This window comes from Seriola dumerili, unplaced genomic scaffold (assembly GCF_002260705.1).
Source record: "Seriola dumerili isolate Sdu_G_001 unplaced genomic scaffold, Sdu_1.0 BDQW01000291.1, whole genome shotgun sequence".
Classification (NCBI taxonomy): Eukaryota; Metazoa; Chordata; class Actinopteri; order Carangiformes; family Carangidae; genus Seriola; species Seriola dumerili.
Window position 1 is genome coordinate 204,785 of NW_019174546.1, and position 22,750 is coordinate 227,534.

General features: G+C 40.9%; 2 protein-coding genes across 2 annotated transcripts; both read right to left on the reverse strand.

Moving 5' to 3' along the window:
- Nucleotides 1–282: 282 nt before the first annotated feature.
- Nucleotides 283–13,531, reverse strand: copa (coatomer protein complex subunit alpha). Its single transcript, XM_022758019.1, has 30 exons — nt 13,329–13,531; nt 12,854–12,967; nt 12,693–12,766; nt 11,929–12,009; nt 11,708–11,784; nt 11,311–11,420; nt 9,413–9,522; nt 8,472–8,571; nt 8,042–8,260; nt 7,393–7,543; nt 7,203–7,269; nt 7,012–7,087; nt 6,758–6,840; nt 6,183–6,408; nt 5,541–5,679; nt 4,763–4,925; nt 4,487–4,633; nt 4,084–4,273; nt 3,884–3,979; nt 3,674–3,762; nt 3,452–3,575; nt 3,091–3,180; nt 2,861–2,964; nt 2,567–2,713; nt 2,245–2,385; nt 1,913–2,095; nt 1,690–1,800; nt 1,381–1,542; nt 1,058–1,252; nt 283–680 (listed from the first exon to the last, which is right to left on the reverse strand). Exons 1-30 carry the CDS (start codon nt 13,366–13,368, stop codon nt 621–623), a joined length of 3,669 nt encoding a protein of 1,222 aa, XP_022613740.1. The 5' UTR covers nt 13,369–13,531; the 3' UTR covers nt 283–620.
- Nucleotides 13,532–15,783: 2,252 nt separating this feature from the next.
- Nucleotides 15,784–21,030, reverse strand: pex19 (peroxisomal biogenesis factor 19). Its single transcript, XM_022758014.1, has 8 exons — nt 20,942–21,030; nt 19,371–19,459; nt 18,489–18,651; nt 18,300–18,385; nt 18,031–18,204; nt 17,774–17,944; nt 17,457–17,501; nt 15,784–16,570 (listed from the first exon to the last, which is right to left on the reverse strand). The coding sequence occupies exons 1-8, from the start codon at nt 21,003–21,005 to the stop codon at nt 16,484–16,486; spliced, it is 879 nt and encodes a 292-aa protein (XP_022613735.1). The 5' UTR covers nt 21,006–21,030; the 3' UTR covers nt 15,784–16,483.
- Between the last annotated feature and the right edge of the window lie 1,720 nt (nt 21,031–22,750).

A 22,750-nucleotide genomic window follows, 5' to 3' on the forward strand; every position in this document is an offset into this window, starting at 1 on the left:
TTTTACCTTCAATTCAACTAAGACATAAATATCTGCAACAAACTAAAATTTCTCCTCCAAACACGCCACCACATTTTACAGGAAAAAAGTCACACAATCCAAGGAAAGAGACAAGTCTGTACTCACTTTATCACCGCGATGACTCAGTCCTGTGGTGCACTTTGATTTTTCCTGTAGCACTTTCATATACACAGCAAATCCACCCTCCTTCTTTTTATTAACCACAAAGTCTAACACCAAGAGCATCAATCACACATCAAAAACACCACAGGAATCAAAACATTTTCATTCAATCACGGACTTTTTATTTTTCCACCAAATACACAGAGCAGTGCTGCTCACTTTGAATTATTCAACTCATACAAGTCAGAAGAGAGAAGACAGTTAGGTTTACAGCTCTAATAAAGCTACAGCACAGAAAGGACGCAGCAGCAGTTACAAGAAAAAGCTTTTTAGCAGGATATATGGTGCATGGAATTAAGATTGTTGAAAGGATTTAATAGGTTTCACACCACTGTGAGCAAACATATCTATGCTTTAATTTCTCATGTCAATAATTGTATTATTTCTACAGAGTGCGGAGGTGTTTCGCTGAACAGATTCTTCTTCTCCACGTCCTCTCAACGGAACTGAAGTGGACTCACACGCAGACCGATCACATCCTTACCAATCTCTGTCACCTGGAAAATGAGGTGAAATGAAAGGTTAAAGGTTACAAGGGGGAAACAGTGAATAATATAACCACTAGCTAATCTATTTCTCTATTTGGTGTTTTGTTAGTATTTTAATGAATATACCCACACAGCCACCAAGATGCCCCATAGTTAAAGTGCTGGACTACATAATATGAGGTGTTTCTACTTTTTTGTCCTTCATTGAAAAGTAGACTTTATGGCAGAACAGTTTGGATTATGTTAGACTGTACCGATGTACCTAATAAAATGGGCACTGAGTGAAAACTTTCATCTCTTAGTGTATTGAATCAACAACACTTGCTTCTAAATTGTGCATCTGTCGCTAATATTGAGACTAATTTTTTTTATCTGTCTGGACCTACCTGTGTGACCCTGCAGATTTGGCCTTTGTATGTAGGACAGTAGCAGGCTCCAGACAGAGGGCACTTCTCAACAGGGCGTCCACGGTACAGGGGGACAAAAGAGGCAGCGCACAGGTCAAATGGATTGTGGGGGTCATAGTTCAACTGGTGGGCGTCTGTCAAGGTCTTCTCACAAGCAGCCAAAATCTTGCGGGTCTGAAAGGCAGGGAAAGATTCAACGTAACGATAAGAGATGAGAAAACCGTCATGTTCTATCCATTTTAAAAATGAAGACTTTAATATCATATCCAAGTCAATTAATCTATGGATGTCGGACAACCAACCTGCTGTGCAACATCTGGCTTCGGCCCCAGTTCCAGTAGGCGTCGTGCAAAGCCGGCAGCTGTCTTGAAGTTACGCAGTTTGAAGAAGAGGTTCAGAGCTGTACGCAACACCAGCACCATGTGGACGGGCTGGAGATTACAGTGGGTGAAATAAGCAGCCATCTGCAAGGGAAAAAAAACACACACACACACACATCAGAAAATGAAGCTGAGGAATGAAACAAATGTATCATAATTAATCAAGAGGTCTAAATTTAAGACTATGACAACAGCTTTGATATTCAATTAAGGCAAAGCCCAGATTTTTACCTCACACAGCCTCTTCTGCTGTTCCAGTGTGTCTTTAGGCAGCTTCTTCCTCTCTGTCTCCATGGTCAGACCCACTATGTACTCTCTGCAAATTGTGATCAGCTGCTGAGCCTGAAACACACACAAATCCCAATCACAAAGGCGAACCAAGCACATTTAATACACTCACATTTCTAAGTGTACATTTGAACTGACTGCAATTCAAAGTAGGTCCGGTGCTCACCTCTGCAATTTCCTGCTTGTTATCAACCACCAGCAGGGGCACAGAAAGCAGGATGGCTCTAAAGCGCTCCACAGCTTCCTCAAAGCGCCCAGCAGTGGTCAGCTGGTAGCACTGCTGCAGGCGGGAGATGAGGTCGGAGAGGCGCAGGCCCACGGCAGGCAGACCCTGCTTCGCCCCACAGTCCTTAAAAAAATGTATTATATTTATGATTTATTAAAAATTTTATTGCAAAGCGAACACCTACAAAGAAAACTAGACAATAAATGTAAGTCACTGTAAAAACCAGACAAACCTACTGTGATTGTTATTAAGAACAAAAGTAACAGCTGTACCTTCCAGTTCCTCTGGGGATGGCTGCGCAGGCAGGGCAGGGAAGGCAGTGCCAGGTAACAGGTGCGGCCTCTGGACAGAGTCTGCATGAACAGCGACTTGTATGGGCCAAAGTTCACAACTCCCACCTGGTCGTGGAGCAGCTGTGGTACAGAAGGGGAACAGTAAATATCACTAGAATTTGTAAATGACAAAAATGATATCCAATTAGTGACTGGCCAAAACCTCAGGCAATTATATATACACTGTTTATTTAAAAAAAAAAAAAGAGTAATATAAAATAAAAAGTGAAAAATACAAATTGATATCACGTTGATAACATACTCTCATGGCTGTTTCGAAGGAGCCAGCCAGGACGTGGTCCACTGGCAGCTGGGAGTTGTTGCACCACATCTGGGTCGGACTCATGCCCTTGGTCGGTGGGACAAAGAAGCCATCTTCTGCTCCTCCACCTGCACCAGCTGGAATGTCCTGATGGTTAGAAACAAGAGAAAGATGTTGTAATGAGACAATTCAACATTTACCATCAACAGTGAGCTACACCGGTAACCGGTCCTGAAAGGATTTGTATCCCTGTTTCAATCCTGAAAGGATTTGTAATGATGAAGCTCCTCTCACCAGCTCTGGAGGAAGGTCCAGGTCTTCCTCCACCTCCCAGCCTCCTCCCTCCTCTCTCACCACTCCTTCATCCCCTAATCCTTCCTGGGCATCCATGAAACCATCTGAGACACAGAGAATAATGGGAGAGAGAATTCATTTATACAATTTCTACACTATGCTGTATTGATGGTGTGGTCCACTCTACTCACTAAAAGGTCAGGTCAAAAATATTTTTAAATTCAATTCACCTTCATCCAGCTGAAGCTCAGCATCGTCTCCCCAGCCCTCGCCTCCTGGAGCTTCCATGTCCAGATCGGCAGCCATCTGACCTGCCTTCCCTACAAGAGAGAAAACACTGTTCTCACTCTGGCCACATGTTTCCACGGGTGATCTCATTTTATTTTTGAGTTTCAGTGCATTTTGAAAAATGAAAAACACTTCTCACTGGTGTACATCAGGACAGCAGTTAACTGAAACTTGTCACAATTAATCAATGGTCTTTCTTGAAAGGAACATGGACACTCCATATATAGGCATGCATATATACATATGCTGAATACATACGTCATGTATATGTGCATCTGTCATGTGTCAAGGCTGATGACTCACCCTTCGCTGCAATGGCTCCCTCAAAGAAGCCCTTTGATACAGTCAGCAGAGGCCAGTTGGTGTCCAGAGGGTTGATGGGTGGAGGAGGCTGCAGCAGCTGTGCATTTGGATCAACCTCTGGCACCTATGAGACAAGATCCACCATTATCATATCTTTAAAATAATGTGTTTATCAAAGAACAAAGAGTGACTTTATTGTGAGAGAATCTTTTCCCAACACACCGTCTCCTTTTCTGGGTCAAAGGTCTCCTTTAGCGCCTCAGCCTCTTCGTCCAGCCCATGGGTGGCTGCAGTCAGGTAAGCCAGAGACTCTGTAAACATGCACACAAACAGTTGCATGAGTTGGCTCTTTGTTTGTTTGTTAACAATGTAAAAGAAAGGAAATGCTTCCTATTGAACCTAACTGTTCATTTTGAATGATTTTTAACTCACTCTGTCCACAGTTCTTCAAGATGCGGACCCTCTCACTGACGTCTCCCAGGTAGAGAGCTGCCTGGTAGTGACCGCTCATGTCCTTTCTGATCTCAGCTACACATAAAGAGAACACAGATATTAGATGTACTGTAAGGTAACTGACACTCAAGACATGATGAAAACACAGCACATCCTTTACTACAGTCTCCACCACTCACCGATCTTCATCATCTTGCGCAGCTTGGCCAGGTTGCCAGTGATGAGGTACAGGAAGGTGAGCTTGTCAAAGTTCTTGGTCCTCTGGTAGCACATTTCCACGACCTGGTGGTGACCCTGCAGCAGCGCTGCCTCGCCCAGACGCTCCCAGCAGCTGCGCTCATCCAGGGCCTTGGCTGCCTCCAGCGCCACCTGGAAGTATTCAGTGAAAGAAATGATGGAAAAAAAAATAAAGTATTTTAACTATCTCATGAAAAAAACTGAGCAGAAAACAGAGGGACAACACAAACTAGAGTGAAAATATTATTGTAGAGGTAATTTTTGCAGAATATAATTCAGTAAAAGGTACATGTGGTGAATTAGACACTGTGTCCTAATTATACAGTTTGTCTAACAGCAACACACCTCAATGTTGCCACACTCCAGAGCCAGACTAAAGCGTGTCTTCTCATCTTTGACAAAGTGCAGCGCCACCTCAGGGTAGCCCTTCTTCTGCAGGTAGGCAATGATGGACTGGCCCACCAGCTTGGCGTTACGCACCATGTGAAGCACCTGGAGGGGACAACCGTAACAGGAATGATATCAGAACTATCATGTGTGGGAACGAAATCAGTGCCAATACAAAGTAAAAAATGTCTTTCTTATTCACATTCACACAAACAGCAATCATCACAGGCTCACCTCATCATATTTGCGGTTGACCAGGGCCAGTTTGAAGCGGTACTCCGTGGGGTCGATGGTGAGGACACGCGGCCTACACTCCCTGTCCAGGCAGTAAACACTGTTGCCTCTCACACGGGTCACATAGATGGGCAGGTCCAGGGTCCTGATGATGCCATGATCACTGCAGGGACACAATGAAAGTAGTATGTTAGAGTTTTTTCCCCCCCAAAAAAAAGAAAAGAAAGAAAAAACAAACCATCACGAATTGATGAGTAAGGCCATCTGAATTTCTAATGTAAAGCCATATATGTGGATGAATTAAGTGTATTTCTGTTCAGCAACAACCATCAGTTTTCTGTCAACATGCCAAGTCTGTTCAGAACTGAAATGATGTAATCCCCTCTGCTGCACATCAAGTTTCTGAAGGTAGAAGTGTGCGATGAGTCAAGTCTTTGTGGTGAAGGGAACTTAGACTTACCTTCTAAAGAGTACAAATTTGTTTTTAACATGGTCTAACAAGCACTCATGTAGCCTCTGCTTCTGGTGCCTCTGCACCAAAAAAAAAAAAACCTCTTTCATCTTTGAAATGAGGTCAGTCACAGCTGACAGCAAGTGGAAAACGTGTGCCAACCACCAGTCAGTCAAGCATTTACATTTTGGCTTGATCAGTTTACACCTCCAGCTATTCTGGTGCTTTCTCAGCAAGATCTTCCTCTGTTCTACATGTCTAGTTTACTGATCGGAGTTAAAATGCAGGCGAGTGTTAGGTGATACAGCATTTCTCAGCAGCGCATACCCAGAGGTGAGGGCGTATTTGATGTGGTTGGAGGTGGTGTAGATGAAGACTCCACTCTCGTCCCAGGCTCCACTCTTCACTCTGATGTTCTCATGAATGTTGCAAAGGCTCTCCAGTTTACGGTTGCAGATCATGATGGCTGCAGGATGAAAAGAGGGAAGATTCTTTTTTCTTTTTTTTTTTTCTAAAGAGCTAAACGTCAAGTTTGAACTTTCTTTGATCAGCTGAGAACTGACATTAGAGGTCTTGAAATGTGTTTTTGCAGTTTGAATCAGTGACACCATTTCCCCCCCCCCCCCCACAAGTTTCTTTGAAGCACAAATTGATGCAAAAAGGGAAATGAGAGCAGGAGATTTCACCCCTGGACAAAATAATTCTATTTGCTATATGAATTTGTGTGGTTTACCAGTTCATTACCACAACCCCGAGAAAATTACTTTACTGGAGTCATGATGTGCGTGGGTGAAATCAAATTACCGCCTGTCTCTGCTTATTATAAGTCTGTTTAAACAGGGCTCACGGCTGAGTGAATTAGAAACGTTTCAGTGCTTCAGCCATGGCAGCACAAACAAGATAAAGATGTTGTGCCTCTCTGATAAGTATCCTTGCCTGTACCTGCAGATATTCATCTTATCTACTCACCGTGTTTAGCAAGCAGAGCCACGTGGCTGGTGTCGGCGCTCCACACCACGTACTTGACCTTGGCAATCTTGACGGTGGCCAAAGAGCGTTTCTGCTGAACGTCGAACAGCGTGACGCCGTCGGCGTCGCGCAGCAGCAGCGAGCCCGTCCCTGCGTAGAAGATTTCCTCGCAGCTTGGCACCTGAACTTTCTTCACAATTTCGTTCTTCAAGTTCTTAATCAGCAGCTGCAAAGGAGAGGGGGATAATTTCAGAAGAGCTGATGTGTAACTTCATCATCTTGGAATGTGAATAACTAAAATTTGCTTGATAAACAATAAAGACTTTCTCCTCTCCAAAATTGGTATTATTTTGGCATAATGCTCATCATGAATTAAACTCTATATGTATTTGAAGAAATATAAAACACACAAAGAAAAATATTTAAAACTTACATCCCTATGATTAGCTATTTCAGCCTGTCTAAACTCAGTTTCAAAACTCTTTATCAGATCTTTGACTTGATTTAAAGATCAATGCCCCTCTGTTCTTTTTCAATACATTTTCCCTACTTTGTAAACCTGTAAATGGACTTACAGAGTGCATTCGGTCCAGGACGGCGAATCTGTTCCTGGCCACCCAAACTGCTGTCAGACCCGAGGATCTCTTCCCCTCCGGAGCTGAGAAAAGATGGGATCTGTGTTACTTTGGTCACTAAGTGCAGTACATTTAAAAGGGATTCAAGTTGGCATCATCATCATCTTGAATGACAAATATAACAAATATGTCACTGTTTAAAAAGCAACGTTTGAGGGAAAAGGTATAAGATTTGGGATTTGAGGTTTTAGTACCATCAGGGTTCTGAGAGTCACTTTCTTTGGGAATAGAGTACAAGTCATAGGTGCTGTTCTCCAGGTTGGTCGCCCTCTGCAGGACACACAGAGTATTGCATTAAACACATACCGGTACTCCATAAATATAAGCATCTGTATATACAGTGAGAGATTAGTGTGTAAGTGTGTTTTGATTTAGAGGTACTTACAGTGCAGAGCAGGACGGCGTTCTCAGCTGGGTTGTAAGACATGCTGAACACTGGAAACTTCGACCCACTTGGACAAGATACAAGCAAAACAACATGTTACAATCTCTCATATCAAAATATTTCCACAAGACCTTTCAGAATGAGAGGCGAGATGTTTCGCTGCATGCTTCTACCACTAGAAAGTAGCTACCTGCGTAGCTGCATGACGGCAGTGTCCTTGCTGCTGTTGAAGTCCAGCTGCCGAAGGAAGCGATCCTTGACGTAGTACAGCATGTTACCGTGCACGGCGTATGCCGGACGCTCGCGCTCCAGCTTGAACACAATCATGCCGCTGTCATGGCCTAAAGAACATACACCAGACCATCTTTTAGTGAAATATTCATACATACATATTATATGTTCTTTCCTTTTGGAAAAATTACATATCTGCTCTTTTGCTGTTGCTGATCAGTGTCTTCTTAATACTATCAGTCAAATATAATACTAGCAGTCACCAAAGTAAGACATCTTTAAATCCTGTGCTTAGGGGCTTTAAATGCTTTATTTCTGGCACGACAAAGACGGCATAGAGTCCAGAAATCCCGTTTTCAGGAAGAACAATAGTTTTAATCTGAAATGTAAAACAAAGAAACAAGATAATTACGTTTTTAATTTTAAATATAAGTTGACATATTAAGGTCAATTGTAAATGGTAAATTACAATCTTCCCTTTGCATGACAATCCGTTAATAAAAAGTCATTTTCTCTTAAAGGCAAAACAAGTGTAATTTCCTTGTCGAGAATACGAAGATTATGATTTTGTTGAACATGTTCGGATACAGACCGGTGTCACAACTCACCTGCAGCAAACAGGTTGAGGTTTGGGTGAGCCCCCAGCACCCAGAAGCGATCGTGGTCCCGGCGGAAGGTCTGCACTCCAGTCCTCTTGGACATGTCCCACACCCGGATGCTCTTGTCCTCAGAGTTGGACAGGATGAGCTCCTGACGTGGGTGGAAGACGGCACAGGACACGTTGTTGTAGTGACCGCGGCATGTATCCAGCTCCCATGCCTTGGATTCTGGACCGGGGGAGGAAGAGGTGTTAGAAGAGCTAAAAAGGGTGTAAAGCAACTTATCAGGTGTTCCTGAATGATGATGGACCCTTACTTTTATTTTTGATCTAAAACACAAGTAATAAAATCAAAAACTGTCAGTAGTATTTGACTTTAATGGATACGAGGCAGAAGGTTGTTAGTGGATTGCCAACTAGTCCTGTGTAACGTCACTCACCATTCATTCTCCAGATCTTGACCTGCCTGTCATCAGCTCCAGACACGATGAGAGGCATGCTGGGGTGGAAGGCTGCCCAATTGACCCCCCGGTCGTGACCCTGGACACAGACACACAACCTCAAGTCATACAAATCCAAACAAAAAAAATCCATCACCCTTGCAAGCACTGAAGGCAAGCCGTAGTGAACACTAAAACACCGACGGCCCTCTTTGGAAGAAATTAAATTTAATGTCAAAATACAGCAAAATAAAATGTTTCATCATTTTTAGGTTTATGGAAAAATGTTCATGTTTATTAAGAGGTACAGGAAAAGTACATTATAGATTCCCTAAGGTGCTGAAATCTTTATCCTTTGTCACCTTCACTACCACCTCCAGAGAAGTCCAAAGATGTGTGACTGTGCTTGTGTCATGATTTTCCATTGCTTTCAGCTATTGTTATTGATGTTAAAACCCAGACCAAGAGATATAATTCTATTTCCTTAGGCTGGACATCTCTCGGCCTTGAGAAGGAATATAATTCAGGACTCAAAAACAACACAGAAGAACATGATGTAATTTAAATCAAACCCCATTCATGGTATTTTCCATTAACAGGACTGACACTTGGAAGTCAGCGACCATATGGAAAATCTCTTTACAATGCTCACTTGTTTTTCTTTGGCTTTTCAGTGGAAAGGATGGATTTAATGATTAATAAGAGGATTTTACTGTAGCTTCACTCAGAATATCATTACAGTTAAAATGTTCCTTCCTGAAAATGAATGGACACAGATAAATGAATTTTGAAATGAAAGGTTTGAAGTGAGCACAGCACCTTGGACAGAAGAGGAATCTTCTATCACTTATCTATCATTTCTGTTTGATTCCCTCCAACGGCTCACACACGTCTGGCTACACAATATAACTGAAACCATATGTGTAAAAGATGCTGCTCACCTCAAGGACATGCTTGACGACAGCATCTGAGGCACCGAACAAGTCAACGCCAGAGATGCCGCGCACTTCCGTCTCCACAGCACCAGGAGACAGGTTCTTCTTCCTCAGACCTGGAACCAACATTCAGAGCACCACGTGCAAGGGGGGAGCCACATTCATGATACACAGGGCACAACGTGAGTATAAGGGAGAAGAAAAACACAATGCAAGTCAACAAAACAATCAAATATGAAACAATATGATGGAAGCACAGACCACAGACAGGTAATTTCAAGGAGGGAGAACTGTTGGACTACTGAACACACACACAGGGTTGAAACACACCAACACAACCTCTGTTCTCTCATTCCCTGCCAACTTGAGTCTGGAAACAATCGTGGCTGTAGCAGTACTGTTGATTGGGTTAATGAATCACTGGCTTAGAGAAGAAAATCACAATTACTCATTATTTGATTGGACGACAGAGCGAGATTACCGATTACATCACAGACTCAAATGAAAACAAGAAAAAAAAAAAAAAAAGGATTGAGAAAACATAGCTTGCGTTCATGATTCCTGCCCGTTAAAATAATGTGGTGAACAGACAGCTCAACAGCAAGGAGGGATGAAACAGAGGGAAAGAGATGGCACTAGGAACCCATGTGCAGGTGTGGATGTTTCCAGGGAGAGCATGGGATAAGGAGGACACCACAGGGAGTGCATGTGGACTTGGCTGATGGGCATGGGGTGGGTGGGTGGGTGGTTGGTGGGTGGCTGCTGTTGTTGTAAAGACGTGCTCTGATGGGGCGCTGGATGTCAGGAGTATGAGCTTTGAAGTTTGTTTTCTTAGAGGCTCGTGCATGTCAGGATGTTCGAGTCACATGCAGAGTTAATAGACTCGGTTATGGGTTAGGAATGAAGTTGATAACAATATGGCGACTAATGCTACAGGAAATATAAACACTGTTGTATATTTCATGTTATATTTTGAGTAGTAGAGCCAGCCACGCAAATGTCATGCCAGGAGGAGTATATGAACATTTTAAGATCAGTACTGAGGACCTTTCAGTCTGTAAAGAATACACTTTCAAACCAGTTAGTAGAGATGGCTGTTATTTTTTCTTGATGCAATTTAAACGACTGAAAACAAATTACAGTGTAGAAAGCAGAATGGGCTTCGAATAATGCAAGTATAAGTGCAGCGACCCTTTCTTTAAAGCTAAAAATGACGGCTGTGCAAGTAACATGGGGGTTAAGCATGAAAACTGTGCACCCTGCTATGACATCACATGATCTAAGAGTTCATAAGAACAGTATGGATGGATGCAATCATGCTCAAAGTTGGAAAATGTGAAAGCAAATAAATCCCAAGGACAGGAGACGGATCCACATCTTAGGCATGACCATGTGTAAGAAAGTGATAGGAAATGTGAGCTAATTAATGGTTTAGTTAGTGAAAGGATGAGCAGATGAAAGAACATGAAACAAGAAGCAAAAAACACCAACAACAAAAACTTAATAGCATGCAGAAGCACAGAAACACCTCTCCCATTTCGAGTTTGTCTTTTTTACCTACATCTTGCAACATTCTGATCTGTAACCTATGTCTTCATTCAGAACGCGTATTTACAGTGTGTATTATTTCATCAAGAAATACCACACTCTAAATATGTTCTGACATTGCATCTATTTTCCTGTCTCTGCCTGTCCTGAAAGGAGAAGTGTTTCTGCAAGTAGCCCACAGAGATTTGTCATCTACAAGTTGGAGAGGCAGAAGAGGCGGTTCAGGACTTGATATTCGTCCTGTACCTACATCTTCCTTATCCTCTGTACCACTCTGCCCCCTCCCCACTACCAACCCCACTCCTCCCCCCAAACCCAGGTCGCTGTCCTTCTGTCCACCATCCCCAAGCCCTCACCGGAGATATCCCACACTCGCACAGTCTGGTCCAGACTGGCGGAAACCACCAGGTCCTCGGATGGATGGAACTGGGCGCACATCACGTAGTGATTGTGGCCGGTCAGCACACTGTGGACGAGAGGGAAAGACAGGGTACATTCAAATATTTTAGAACACAGTGTGACTGGTTGCTATGATGAAACAAAACAGATGTTGCACTATGATGAATTTGACCAACAGCATAATCAAGTTCTTTGTTGGGAAAATGAGAATATCAGCACCAGGCTTACACTTAGGATGTGAAATATTTTTCTGGGATCTCAGAACTTGTAAAATCAAGATAAATTCCAAGTATGTCTTTCTTTTGTGTGATTATATGAAACAGGGAAAACAGTTCAAGCTACATTGTGTCTTACCAGACGCAGGTCCTGGACTGCCAGTTCCAGATGCGTATAGTCTGGTCATCTGAGGCACTCAGAATCCAGGGGTACTCCTACAGGCAGTGAAATGGTATAATTCATTCATTCATTACAGACTTTTTTTTTTTCCCCACATGGGCAATAAAATATATTTGCCCCTCAAAATCAATGATGAAATAGATAGGAAATGTGTATTTTAAAGTGGCATAATAACTCACATGGTGAAAGAAGGTGGTTCTGATGTAGTCAAGGTGTCCAAGGAGGGTGAAGAGGCAGCGTCTCAGCTTGTAGTTCCACACCTGGTCAAAACAGGAATATTTACACAGCATATACAGATATAACATGCTGATGAAATCTAACAATTCTATGAAATAATAAATCCACAAGAAATAATAGTACCATGAAACAAACCATTAAACATCACTGGAAAGTCTCTCCTGCCATTGATTTATTGGTAATTAGATTGGGTGAGTTGGTGAGTTGCTCCAGCTGGGTGTCTGTCCTACATCATAGTAGGTGACAAAACTGAGTAATCACTAACCTTGACATTTACCATTTGAAGAATCCATTTGTTAATTCCAATACCTTGAAATGAGAGTTTGCATAGCCACCATTTATGACTACTACACCATTTATGTTTCCCAAGCTATGGATAGTGGAGTTAACTTAGTGTGCGAGGACTTTTCTTTGAAACTGTATTTCATTTGTCTAACCATAATTTCGTTCATTTAACAGTATTGCAAACCCAGACAAGTGCCTCCACTGTCTCCCTCCTCTTCATTCACTTCTCTGACAGCTAATGTAAAAATTTGACGATAGACTTCTGAGTAGATCCTAGATGATATATGGACACCAGAGCGAATAACATCAAGAAAGGTACAATAAAACAACATTTTGTGCAGAATAGCTTTCCAAATAAAACGTGTTTTTTGCTCAAGCCTCAGAGCTTGATGATATTTCTTCATGGCAAACGCAACCTCACCTTGATTTTGTAATCATCTCCTCCAGACACAAACAGAGGCTGCTGTTTGTGGAAATCAATGCCTCTGACGGGACCTGTGGGCAACGACACGTCAGTCAAATTGCATATCTATCAAGATCACAACGTGGATGTTGGAGTAATATTAAATATCACTGTTTTACCGTCATGCTCATCAAACTTGTCAATCAGAGTGCACATCCGATAGTCCCACAGCTGGATGACTCCGTTGTGCAAACTTGCAAGAACCCATGGCCTTTTGGGATGAAAACTTAGGCCTGAAATATAAAATAGCCGATTAGCTAACAATAACATTTACAAACAGGCCATTTGAGATATAATCTAACTAAACCGTATATGCGACAAAGAAACCATGTTTAGCAGTAAAGTCTAACCACATAGTGCAGTTTGTTATGTTAGCTAGCCTATATAGCTAAAGAAATGTTGGGGTAGTGTCAACGTCACTGTAAATAGACATAGGATGTGATATAGATGATTCGACAAAAGAGTTTGTGATACACGAATCGTTTGATCAAGGGATGTATTCATTTACAGACACAGCTTTAATGGAATAAATTGAGCCTAAATTCCTAACTACAGCTAGGTAACGTTAGCTCCTATGCTAACCGAGTCTCTTACCTTTAACACGGGCCGACTTCGTTTCAAATTTCGTTAACATTGTCACTGGGCGGTTGTAAAGGTCGTAATTTTAATGCTCCGGTAAAATAAAACTCCACAACAAGCATAAAAACAGATGAATAGTCCAGAAACAGGTGAAGTCAGACGGCCTAGTCGCCTTCGCCCATTTAGCCGAGTCTCCTTTTTCCTGACACGTAGCCCGTTCTGTCTTCCGGCTGTGAACAATAAAGTTGTGAAGTAAAAATCTGACGCAGAAAGCGCCACGGCGGCGGCATATAGAAATACAACACATAGAACTGAACTGACAAGCGGCACGCAGGGAAAATATAAACATAACATATCTAAATAGCAAATTTCTATACAGGCAACACGCAAAAGGGTCCCATATAAAATGAATTGATGAGACCATTGAGTGTCATATCTGTACTGTTGAGGAAACTGTCTCACTACTAAGTCCATTTAGTAGCTGTCTCTGTAATATCACAAGATCTTCATCAGCAGATAGAGTTTGCCAATGGAAATGTAAATATTCACATTTCCATTTTTCTGTGCACTTTAAAGACTGCTGAAGCGAAGTTCAAAGTTCTTTCATGGCCCTGTGAACAGCAGCTCCAGAGAAAACAAGGTCTGTCTCGTAGCCTAGCTGTTCTGGAGCTTTCAGTCATAATATATGAATCTCAAGTGCTTTTTTTCAGTGCTCAGAAAAAAATAGAAACATGAACATCTGCAATTCCATGGCAACTGACAAAATTCCATCTGCTGATGAAGATCATGTGATATGATTTAAAGCTGCTGCACAGTGGCTACCAAAGTGGACCTTGTGGTGAGCTTGTTTTCCAAACTCCTTCAGCTGTTTCCCAAATCAAGACTAAACTGTGAATGTCAGCTATTCCTGTACTGTTACTAGTGGTGGAAGAAGCATTTAGATGTTGAGCGCGAAAAGTTCATCAGTGACCTTGGAAAAAGTGGTTTGACAACCTCTCTCACACACTCACACACACAACTAAATGGTCCACTTTATTTGTTTATTCTGGAGTTTCATCTTCATCTCATTGTCTTCATCAGTGGATAGAGTTTGCTTGGTAGAAGAATAATTAAAACAAACTCAACAAAAAAAACTCCATAAAAAGCTAGTAAGTGGACCTTCAATTGACATTTTATTTTTTCAAAATACAATAAAATTAACAATACCGCAGTTAAAGCAGTATTACTTACTCAGCTTACTATTCAGCTTTTCACACGTCCATGGACCTACATACAGCGTTACATGTTTTTTTTCTCAAAGCTTTTATGTTCTGGTCTTAAATCTCAATTTTGTGCACTTGAAATGACAAATAAAACTTTATGATATAACCAGGCATCATATTTTATATTCCAAACATAGTTTCATCATCTGCAAAGTAACCTGTCACTATAGTTGCCTAAATTGTAGGACCTGTATGACATGTAGTGAAATGGAGGCATAAGACAACAAAAACTGGAATACATAAGTACCTAAAACTGCACAGTACCTTCCTTATATTCTACCACTGCACTGATGAAATGAAAGCAATAATGAATAATAATTCACAACAAAAATTAATTTGCAATATATCATTATTTTATTTCATATATTTACAAAAACAAAACAAAATAGTGTCAAATGACAGGCTGCATTTTTGTAACGGTGCTCTGGGCATGTTTGCATTGGCCCTGAGAGTTGAAACGATTGCACCCCCCGCTATGGACCTCCACCGCAGCCTCCCCTCAGCTGTGTTTGATGTAAATTTGATCTCTTTTCAGTGCATGGCTGACTGAATCCTTTCACAGTAGTACCCCTTTATTATAGAGTTGTTGATGAGCTGATGGTCGTGTGATTTCTAGACCTCTCTGTAGTGACTGCGGTAAGCTTTTGTTCACTGGCGATAGCGGCCGGTGAAAACTGGCCGTTGGAGTAAACAAACCAACCGACCGCAGCCAAAATGTGCTATCAAGAGGCTGTTGATGTCCTTACCCAACAGTGCATCTGCATCAATTATAGACATGTTTCTCTTCCTCTGCCTGTCAGCTTTTCTGGAAAGAACAATATTTACTTTTAATGGAGGGTACAGAGGATATACGCATATGCTATCAGGTGGTAAACACTCCTGAATACCACTCAAGTGTTTTTCTTTCCTACCAGGGACCCCATACCCAAGAAAACACCACTCAGCACATTAAAAACACGGGGAATCACAAGGGAAGCACTTTGCACAGTAACTCTACACTATAATGATCACTGTAACCACAGCAAAGGCATCCGGGAATCATCATCTCAAACACTTCAAATCAACACCTGGGAATGGGGAATAACACTCAGGGAATGGGTCTTGTTATATTAGTTGGATGAATTACAGTAAGTGCTGGGAACTTCTCATGAGGTCTTCAATCTTCTTTAGTCTTTTTAATTCTTTAAATAATTAACAAATGTACACTCTTTTTTTTTTTTTCCAGTTTCTTTACACATTAATAAATCATCAACTTGTTAAGTCAAATCCTGTCCAGCCTGCACAGAGACAGAGGTGTGTTAAATACCAAAGAATGATCACTAGCTTGGTGTAAACCTTGGATGATCTTTGCAAACTCTTAAACACTACTTTAAAACTATGATCTGAGGTGCTGAGCTGAGCGATAGCAGAATATTCACTTAATTATGAGACCTAAAATAATAACTTAAAGTCATTTTGCAAAGGCACCGTTTATACCCGTGAAGTGGTTTGATAGATTTTACCATGAGGCTAAACAGTATGTAAAAACAATATGGAAAACAGCAGTGGTATTTTTCTTCTTTTTTTTTTTTAAAGGAATGCTGTTAAACCTAAACCATGGAGGAGCTGTAGCAACCGCTGAAAAACTAATGCAGAGATGTGAAGATGTTCTCAGTTGTGCGTTGCAGTGATTTTTACAGAGAAGAGAGTGTGTTTGTGTGTGTGGTTCCTGGTGGTTTTTGTGCCTCCTCCCGATGTTGCTGCCATCCACACACCTTCTGCTTAAGGGAGAACAGTGTCGTCGGTCTGGTCACACTCCTGCCCGACCTCTGCTTCTGTCACCCCTTTCCTCACTTCTTCTTCATTGCTGACGCACACAGAGTGATCCTCTGGCTCCAGTGCTTCTGATGGGACTGCGCCACTACCTCATCACATGATAGAGCACTGCTCTGCCGCCCCGGCCCCCGGCCCTCCAGGGAGGTTGAGTGACTCCATGTCAAAGTTAAATCCGGGAGGCTAAAGGAGAAGAAGAAAGAGGAAGAATACCGTCACGTCTAAGCAAGGGTCGGTCAAAATGATAATACGTAGATACCATGAAATCATATTAATTTATCAGCTGTCAACTTTACCATATAATTTATACACTGATAGCTTTTCCTTTAATATCTGTGGGTGTATTGGGCCATTGAGGAAAATACATTTAACGAACATTAATGGCTGAATTTTATATGATTTTTTCACTAATGCCATTTAGTACCATTGTTTGTTGGCTATTTAATTGACTAGATTAACTGAAAATACACAGTCCTCCTTAGTTATTTTATCCATAAGCAGTTAATGAGTTGATTTTTCCTGAAAAGTTCCTCTATGCAAACAAATATCATCGTCCTAAAAACATCTTCTGGAGAGGATTTGTGTGATGTTATAAGATAAACTTGATTTTTTTAATCAACACTTAAAGAATTTAAAAACTCATTGGCTGTAATAAACGGATAATAAATCAACACATATGCATGAATGGTTTTAGTACAGGTCAGAACATAAAAGAAAACGTTGACTGAGAAGTATGAAGGCGAACATGAGTGCGATTCCCGACTCGGGGATTTGTAATACAGCTGTGTACTTGACAATACAGTTTTAGTGTACACTGTGGAGCCCGAGTTTTGTTTACAGGCTGTAGCAAGAACCAAATATCCACAGAGGAACGTGTAAAGGTAAAACCATGTGGAATTTAGATATAGTGAGAGAATACAGAAAAGCCTCCTTTGCTCCAAATGAGATCAGAAAACGAACTTAAAAATATGTTTCGGCAGTGAAACATCTCTTGCTATCATGCTATTCACTAAGGTCACATATAACACATCCAGTGTTGTTCTGTTGACTGAGAACAGTGGAAACTCACCGCATCACCTGCTAGCTCTTTGGGTGGTTGGCCCAGGTCTTGCAGCTGTAAGCAAAAACATTATAAACTGATGCGTTTCATTCTGAACGAGCCAAAGTCCATTCACATTAAGGTTAGATCAATACAGCCGTTTGTAAGCTGTGCCATCCACTGCCAATGCAATTGGCTTCCTCTTACAGTAGTAGCAATTTAATGTAGGTGTGTATTTTATCTATCACAGTAATGGTTAGATGCAGATTCACAATCCAAATATTGAAGAAGCACAAGGCTAAAGACACTGTAACAAACATATAAACGGACTGAATCTGTGCGTCTACCTTTTGCATCAGGTCCATGATGCTCTCGAACGTGCTCTCTTTATCCTCTGGCGCCTGCTCCTCCTTCTCAAACTGCTTACAGATCTCTCCCATAATGTTGGCCTGCTGTTCGTAGCGCTGGTAGTCCTCTGGGCTAAGGCTTGGCTTGTTGGTATCCAACCACTCTGGGTACTGTGAGGGTTAGTGACAGTTATTACAAGTGCTATAAAAAAGGGACACAAAGAGGTAAGGTAACTGCTATTAGAACAAAGGCAGACCTTGGCAGTGATCTCTTTGAGAGATGGATAAAGCACTTCCTTAGAGAGAAGATTCTGCATGATGGACTGCATGATGGGCAGAATGTTTCCGTCCTCGCCACCTCCTTCGCCACCCTCATCCAATCCGAGGCCTTCTAGAGCCTTGACAAGATCGTCCCCAGCTAGTCCTGTGGACTATAAGAAAGAAAAGAAAAGAAAAACACAATATGGTTAGAAAAGTGTTAAATTAATGCATTGAGCAGTTTCGAAACAATTCTGATTTGACCCACCTGAAGGTTGTCTGCATTTTTGGCCAGGCCACGGAGGGTTTCTTTAAGACAGGAAGTGAATTCTTGTTGGGAGGCGGTGTCACTGCCTATACAGAATACACAGGTACCATTTAGAATACAGTAAGCGCACACACCTGGGGGGGTGGGGGTGGGGGTGGGGGGGCTAGTAGTGCAAACTGATGACCTTACCAACTTTGCCTGCAGCCTCTGACAGCTTTTGGAAGTGCTGGAGTAACTCTGGCTCCTCCTGGGCCAGCTCCGTCATGGCCTTCTCCCACTCCTCCTTGGCTTGAGCAGCCATTTCCCCCTCAAAGAGACTCTCGAAGAGCTTGCAGTCCTCAAGGAGGGGTGGCTACACAGGGAGACAGGGAACCCGTAAGGTGCTTTCTAGAGACTTGGGAGATGACTCTGGGCATTAAACTGTAACTAACCTGTTTTTAAATTTTACTGTTACTTCTCAGTACTCAATAACTCCTTTGACATCACAGGCACACCTTCAAGAACTCAGCAAATGTAACTATAATGTAAATGTAAATGTAAATGTAAATTTTGGTTACTACAACAAAAACATTCCCTTCAACTGTTAAAGTATTTTTTGATGGACTGTGAAGGTTTGGGGCGGGGTTTGTTGTACTGAACTTTGCAAGTATTGCAATTTACACAACCAGCGACCAGCTGATTGAAACATGTGGCAGCAGCGAGTTAGAAAACAAACACAAAAAGAGAACAAGGAACTGACCAAGTCAAGGGCTACTGACCACAGACAAACACAAATACTGTCCATCTTTCAGAGTTGGAAACAGCTACTTGAATTGATCCAAAAAATCTATTAAGAGACTTTTTTTCCCTTTAACTAAACTAGGCATAGATGGTATTGGCAGAAACTCAAAACCCTAAAGAACTATTATCAAAATCATGAGAATGCAAAAACAAAGACTTTGCCCTACACAGTTCATATATATACTTGTTAATTTCTCTAATTCCTTGATCTTTAGGTCTTCTATCAAACTAACTTCACTGTTTTAGCCACTTACAGTCAAAGAAAAGTTTAGTTGTTGTGCACATACAGACCTTCTCTGCGCCACTGTTGGCTGAGGAGGAAGCAGCTGCAGGTTCAGGGGCCGTAGGGGCCGATGTTTTGTCAAAGTCATCCAACGCACCTGAAAGAAAGCGACGACATTAGAAACACGGCCAGTCAAGAGACTTTTAACAGTTATTCACCCAAATGTAATAATTTTCTAATTGTCTACTCTTTTCCATTTTGTAACATATTGTGCAGCATATTTCAGCTGATTTTACTGTGTCCAAACCTAAACGGTAACCCTACTATATACTTAATGTTTTTCCCTGGTAGCAATAAGTGATCCTCGTTTCTGGCTTATGGCCACATTAGAGCAGTCCTACGGATGTTTTCCATTCTTCAGGAGCTCTAACAGGATGACTCTTTCCTTTAATATTATGAAACAGAAGTTAAGGAATGGCTACATACTATGGCTGCAACTAATAATCATTTCTCGATTTCTCTATAAAATGTCAGAAAATAGAGAAAAATGTCCATCGTAATTTTATAGAGGCCACTGTTACGTCTTCAAATTACTCCTATTTGTCCCACATACAGTCCAAAACCCAAACGTATACATAACAGACTAAGTAAACTAGCAAATAATTACGCTTCAAAGCTTGAACTCGCGATTAACAATCATTCAGCTCCTGCACATACATATAGCATTTTAACTCCCATAAAGCAAAAATATTCCCTGAAATGTACATACAGTTGGCAAAACTAAAACTAATACAGACCAATTCAACAGCCTTGCAACACTGCCTACCTTCATGAAGGCAAACAAAGAAAATATAAAATTTGCTTGTGTCCAACCCTCATTAATCATCTCATGACCCCTCAGATTTATTTATTACAGATTTCCACGGCGACATGGTTTATGCATGTGTTATTATCTAATATGTCACATAAGATGATATATCACGGTCAAGGGATATTTTCTGCAGAATCGGTACTTTTACTTACATTTTCCGGAAAAAATCCCCTGTACGTTCACTTAAATAGAACTGTGAATGCAGGGCTTTAACTTGTAAAGACTATTTTGACATTGTGTATTGGAACATGTATTTAAGTAAAGGATCTGAGTACTTCTTCCACCAGTGTTAGTGCAGCCGTGAGGTGTTCACAGCAACATGTTTACAGTAAGTAAAAACCAATACCTGCAACAGAAAGGTATTCGCCACATAAAAAAGCTCACAAAGGCGAGTGCAGAAAGACTATCAAACTGTATCCAACTTTCTATGGGTTAAACAAATTCAAGGGCAAAGACATAATGTATTAAAACTGCTCGGTGGATCTAGATCACAGCTAAGGTAGCTAACATTATCATCACATAGCGCTTTATTACAAAGCCACCTGTAACTTTTATATGCTTGTTTAGGTGAATATTGACGATAATTTGACGATATCTGGGACTCAATACGGAGGTCCCATCGAGCACATAAGCTAACCACACACACATACATACACAGAGGGAGAAGGGGGTCCCAGTGCCACATCGGAGCCCTTCTTACAACCGGAACCAACCGTACTAATGTCGTTAACATGTAAGTGAATGTAAATACTTAATGCCATCTCTTACTGTCCAATAACTCGTCCAGTTCTGCGTCGTGTCCAGCGGACGACTCTCCTGCTCCTGACGCCATGATGTTACCTTCTGCGAACACCCACTGAGCACAGGTCCCCGAAAACTGACGAAAACGTCGCGGAATCTAGGTCGTCATAGCTACGAGTTTGACTTTAAATAAATATGGCGTCATCTGGTGGCAGCGGATAAAATGACAAAAAAAAAAACTAAACTCCTTGGTGATATCTGAATAACACTTTACATTATTTGGCATTTATAAGGACTATATACTCTCTCTCGCTCTCTCTTCTAACTCTACACTCTCCTTAATATTCTGTTTCCATTTAACCTCTCCCTACTCTCTCTCCCAAGTGTATGATGTAATTTCCTGTAGGAAAATTAATATAAAATATGAATTACCATTGCTAAATTCTTTATCCACAATCAAAAACCTGCCAAATCAACCATCCTAAATTTTCTCCTTTTCTCCTAGAACTAAATCCTCTTATCAAATCAGTCGGTTTAATAAACTACAAAAAAGTATTACGTTTTTGACAATTATAGCATCTTTTTCCATGTTACTTCTGACTGAATAATTAATTGTTTGTGAATTTATTTATGTACCCCTGTATTTATTTTTTCTTTAAAAAATATACTTTTTGGATTTATTTATTTCATTTAAATTATGATTTCTTATATGCTGTTGTATTTTCTGAATTATTATTAGTACATGTCCGTCTGCTGTTTCATGTAGCTACTTGTACTATGAAAATAAATTGACACATCATTACTCTCTTTGTTTTGATTCATGTCCCACAGCTATGAGGTTGTTTGTTTTTTTGAATAGTCCCACTCAACCTGCAATCCCCATTCCCACATTAGCTAACACTGTCATGTTGAGTGGGACAATGTTTTAAATTTGTTTTTTTTGTGTGTGTAGTCTGTTCTGTAGCCTGGTATATTTAAAATTAATAGTAAGAAAGTTGTTGTTGTTTCAAAGAAGAATTCAGATTATAGTTTTAACTTTTTCATTTTGTTTTCTTATCACTCCAAAAGATTTGTCAGCATGCTTACCGTGAGGTTTTCTGCGTGAGCCACTTTTAAAGTGATACCACAGCTGTGACATTTCACCAATCAAGGCCTCTGTTTATTGTCCAACAGGCATTCAGCACTAACACAACAGTTGTTGCGACTGGTCATCAACACTCACACAGTGAACTATCCACTCACTTAAGTGTCCCACTCAACCTAAACCCACCCTAAATATTTATTCATGTATTTGCCAACCAACAATTTTAACTCCTTCTGTGGACTCTAATAAGTGGAAGCAACTTTATGAAAAAATAATGAATGACAAACAGCGAAACAAAATTGTGATAATATAAATTTCTTCATAGGAGAAGTTATAGAGTCTAAGAAATAGCCTAATTTGCATGAGGAACCATTTTAAATATGCCTATAGCTGATTACAACTATAATATAGCTACTGTGTTACAAGCAAGTACATCTCAGATTGAATTTTTATTAGTCAACCTTTTCATTTATGCTCAGTCACATCCAATTTTGGCTAAATCTACACAGCTGGTTACAGCTCAACATAAAATCACCTATCCCAAACTCTAGTGTCCATGGACAATGTCTCAAATCAATTATCCTACATGAAAAATGTTATAACCACAAGGGGTAAATATCATATAATACTTACATACTTTTACTTCACTAACATTTTCAATGTTGCTATTTTTACTTAAGTAAAGAATCTGAATAAAGAGATATAGAGAGAAGATTTTATCATTCTTGAAAAGGAAGTCAACCTGGTTTAAA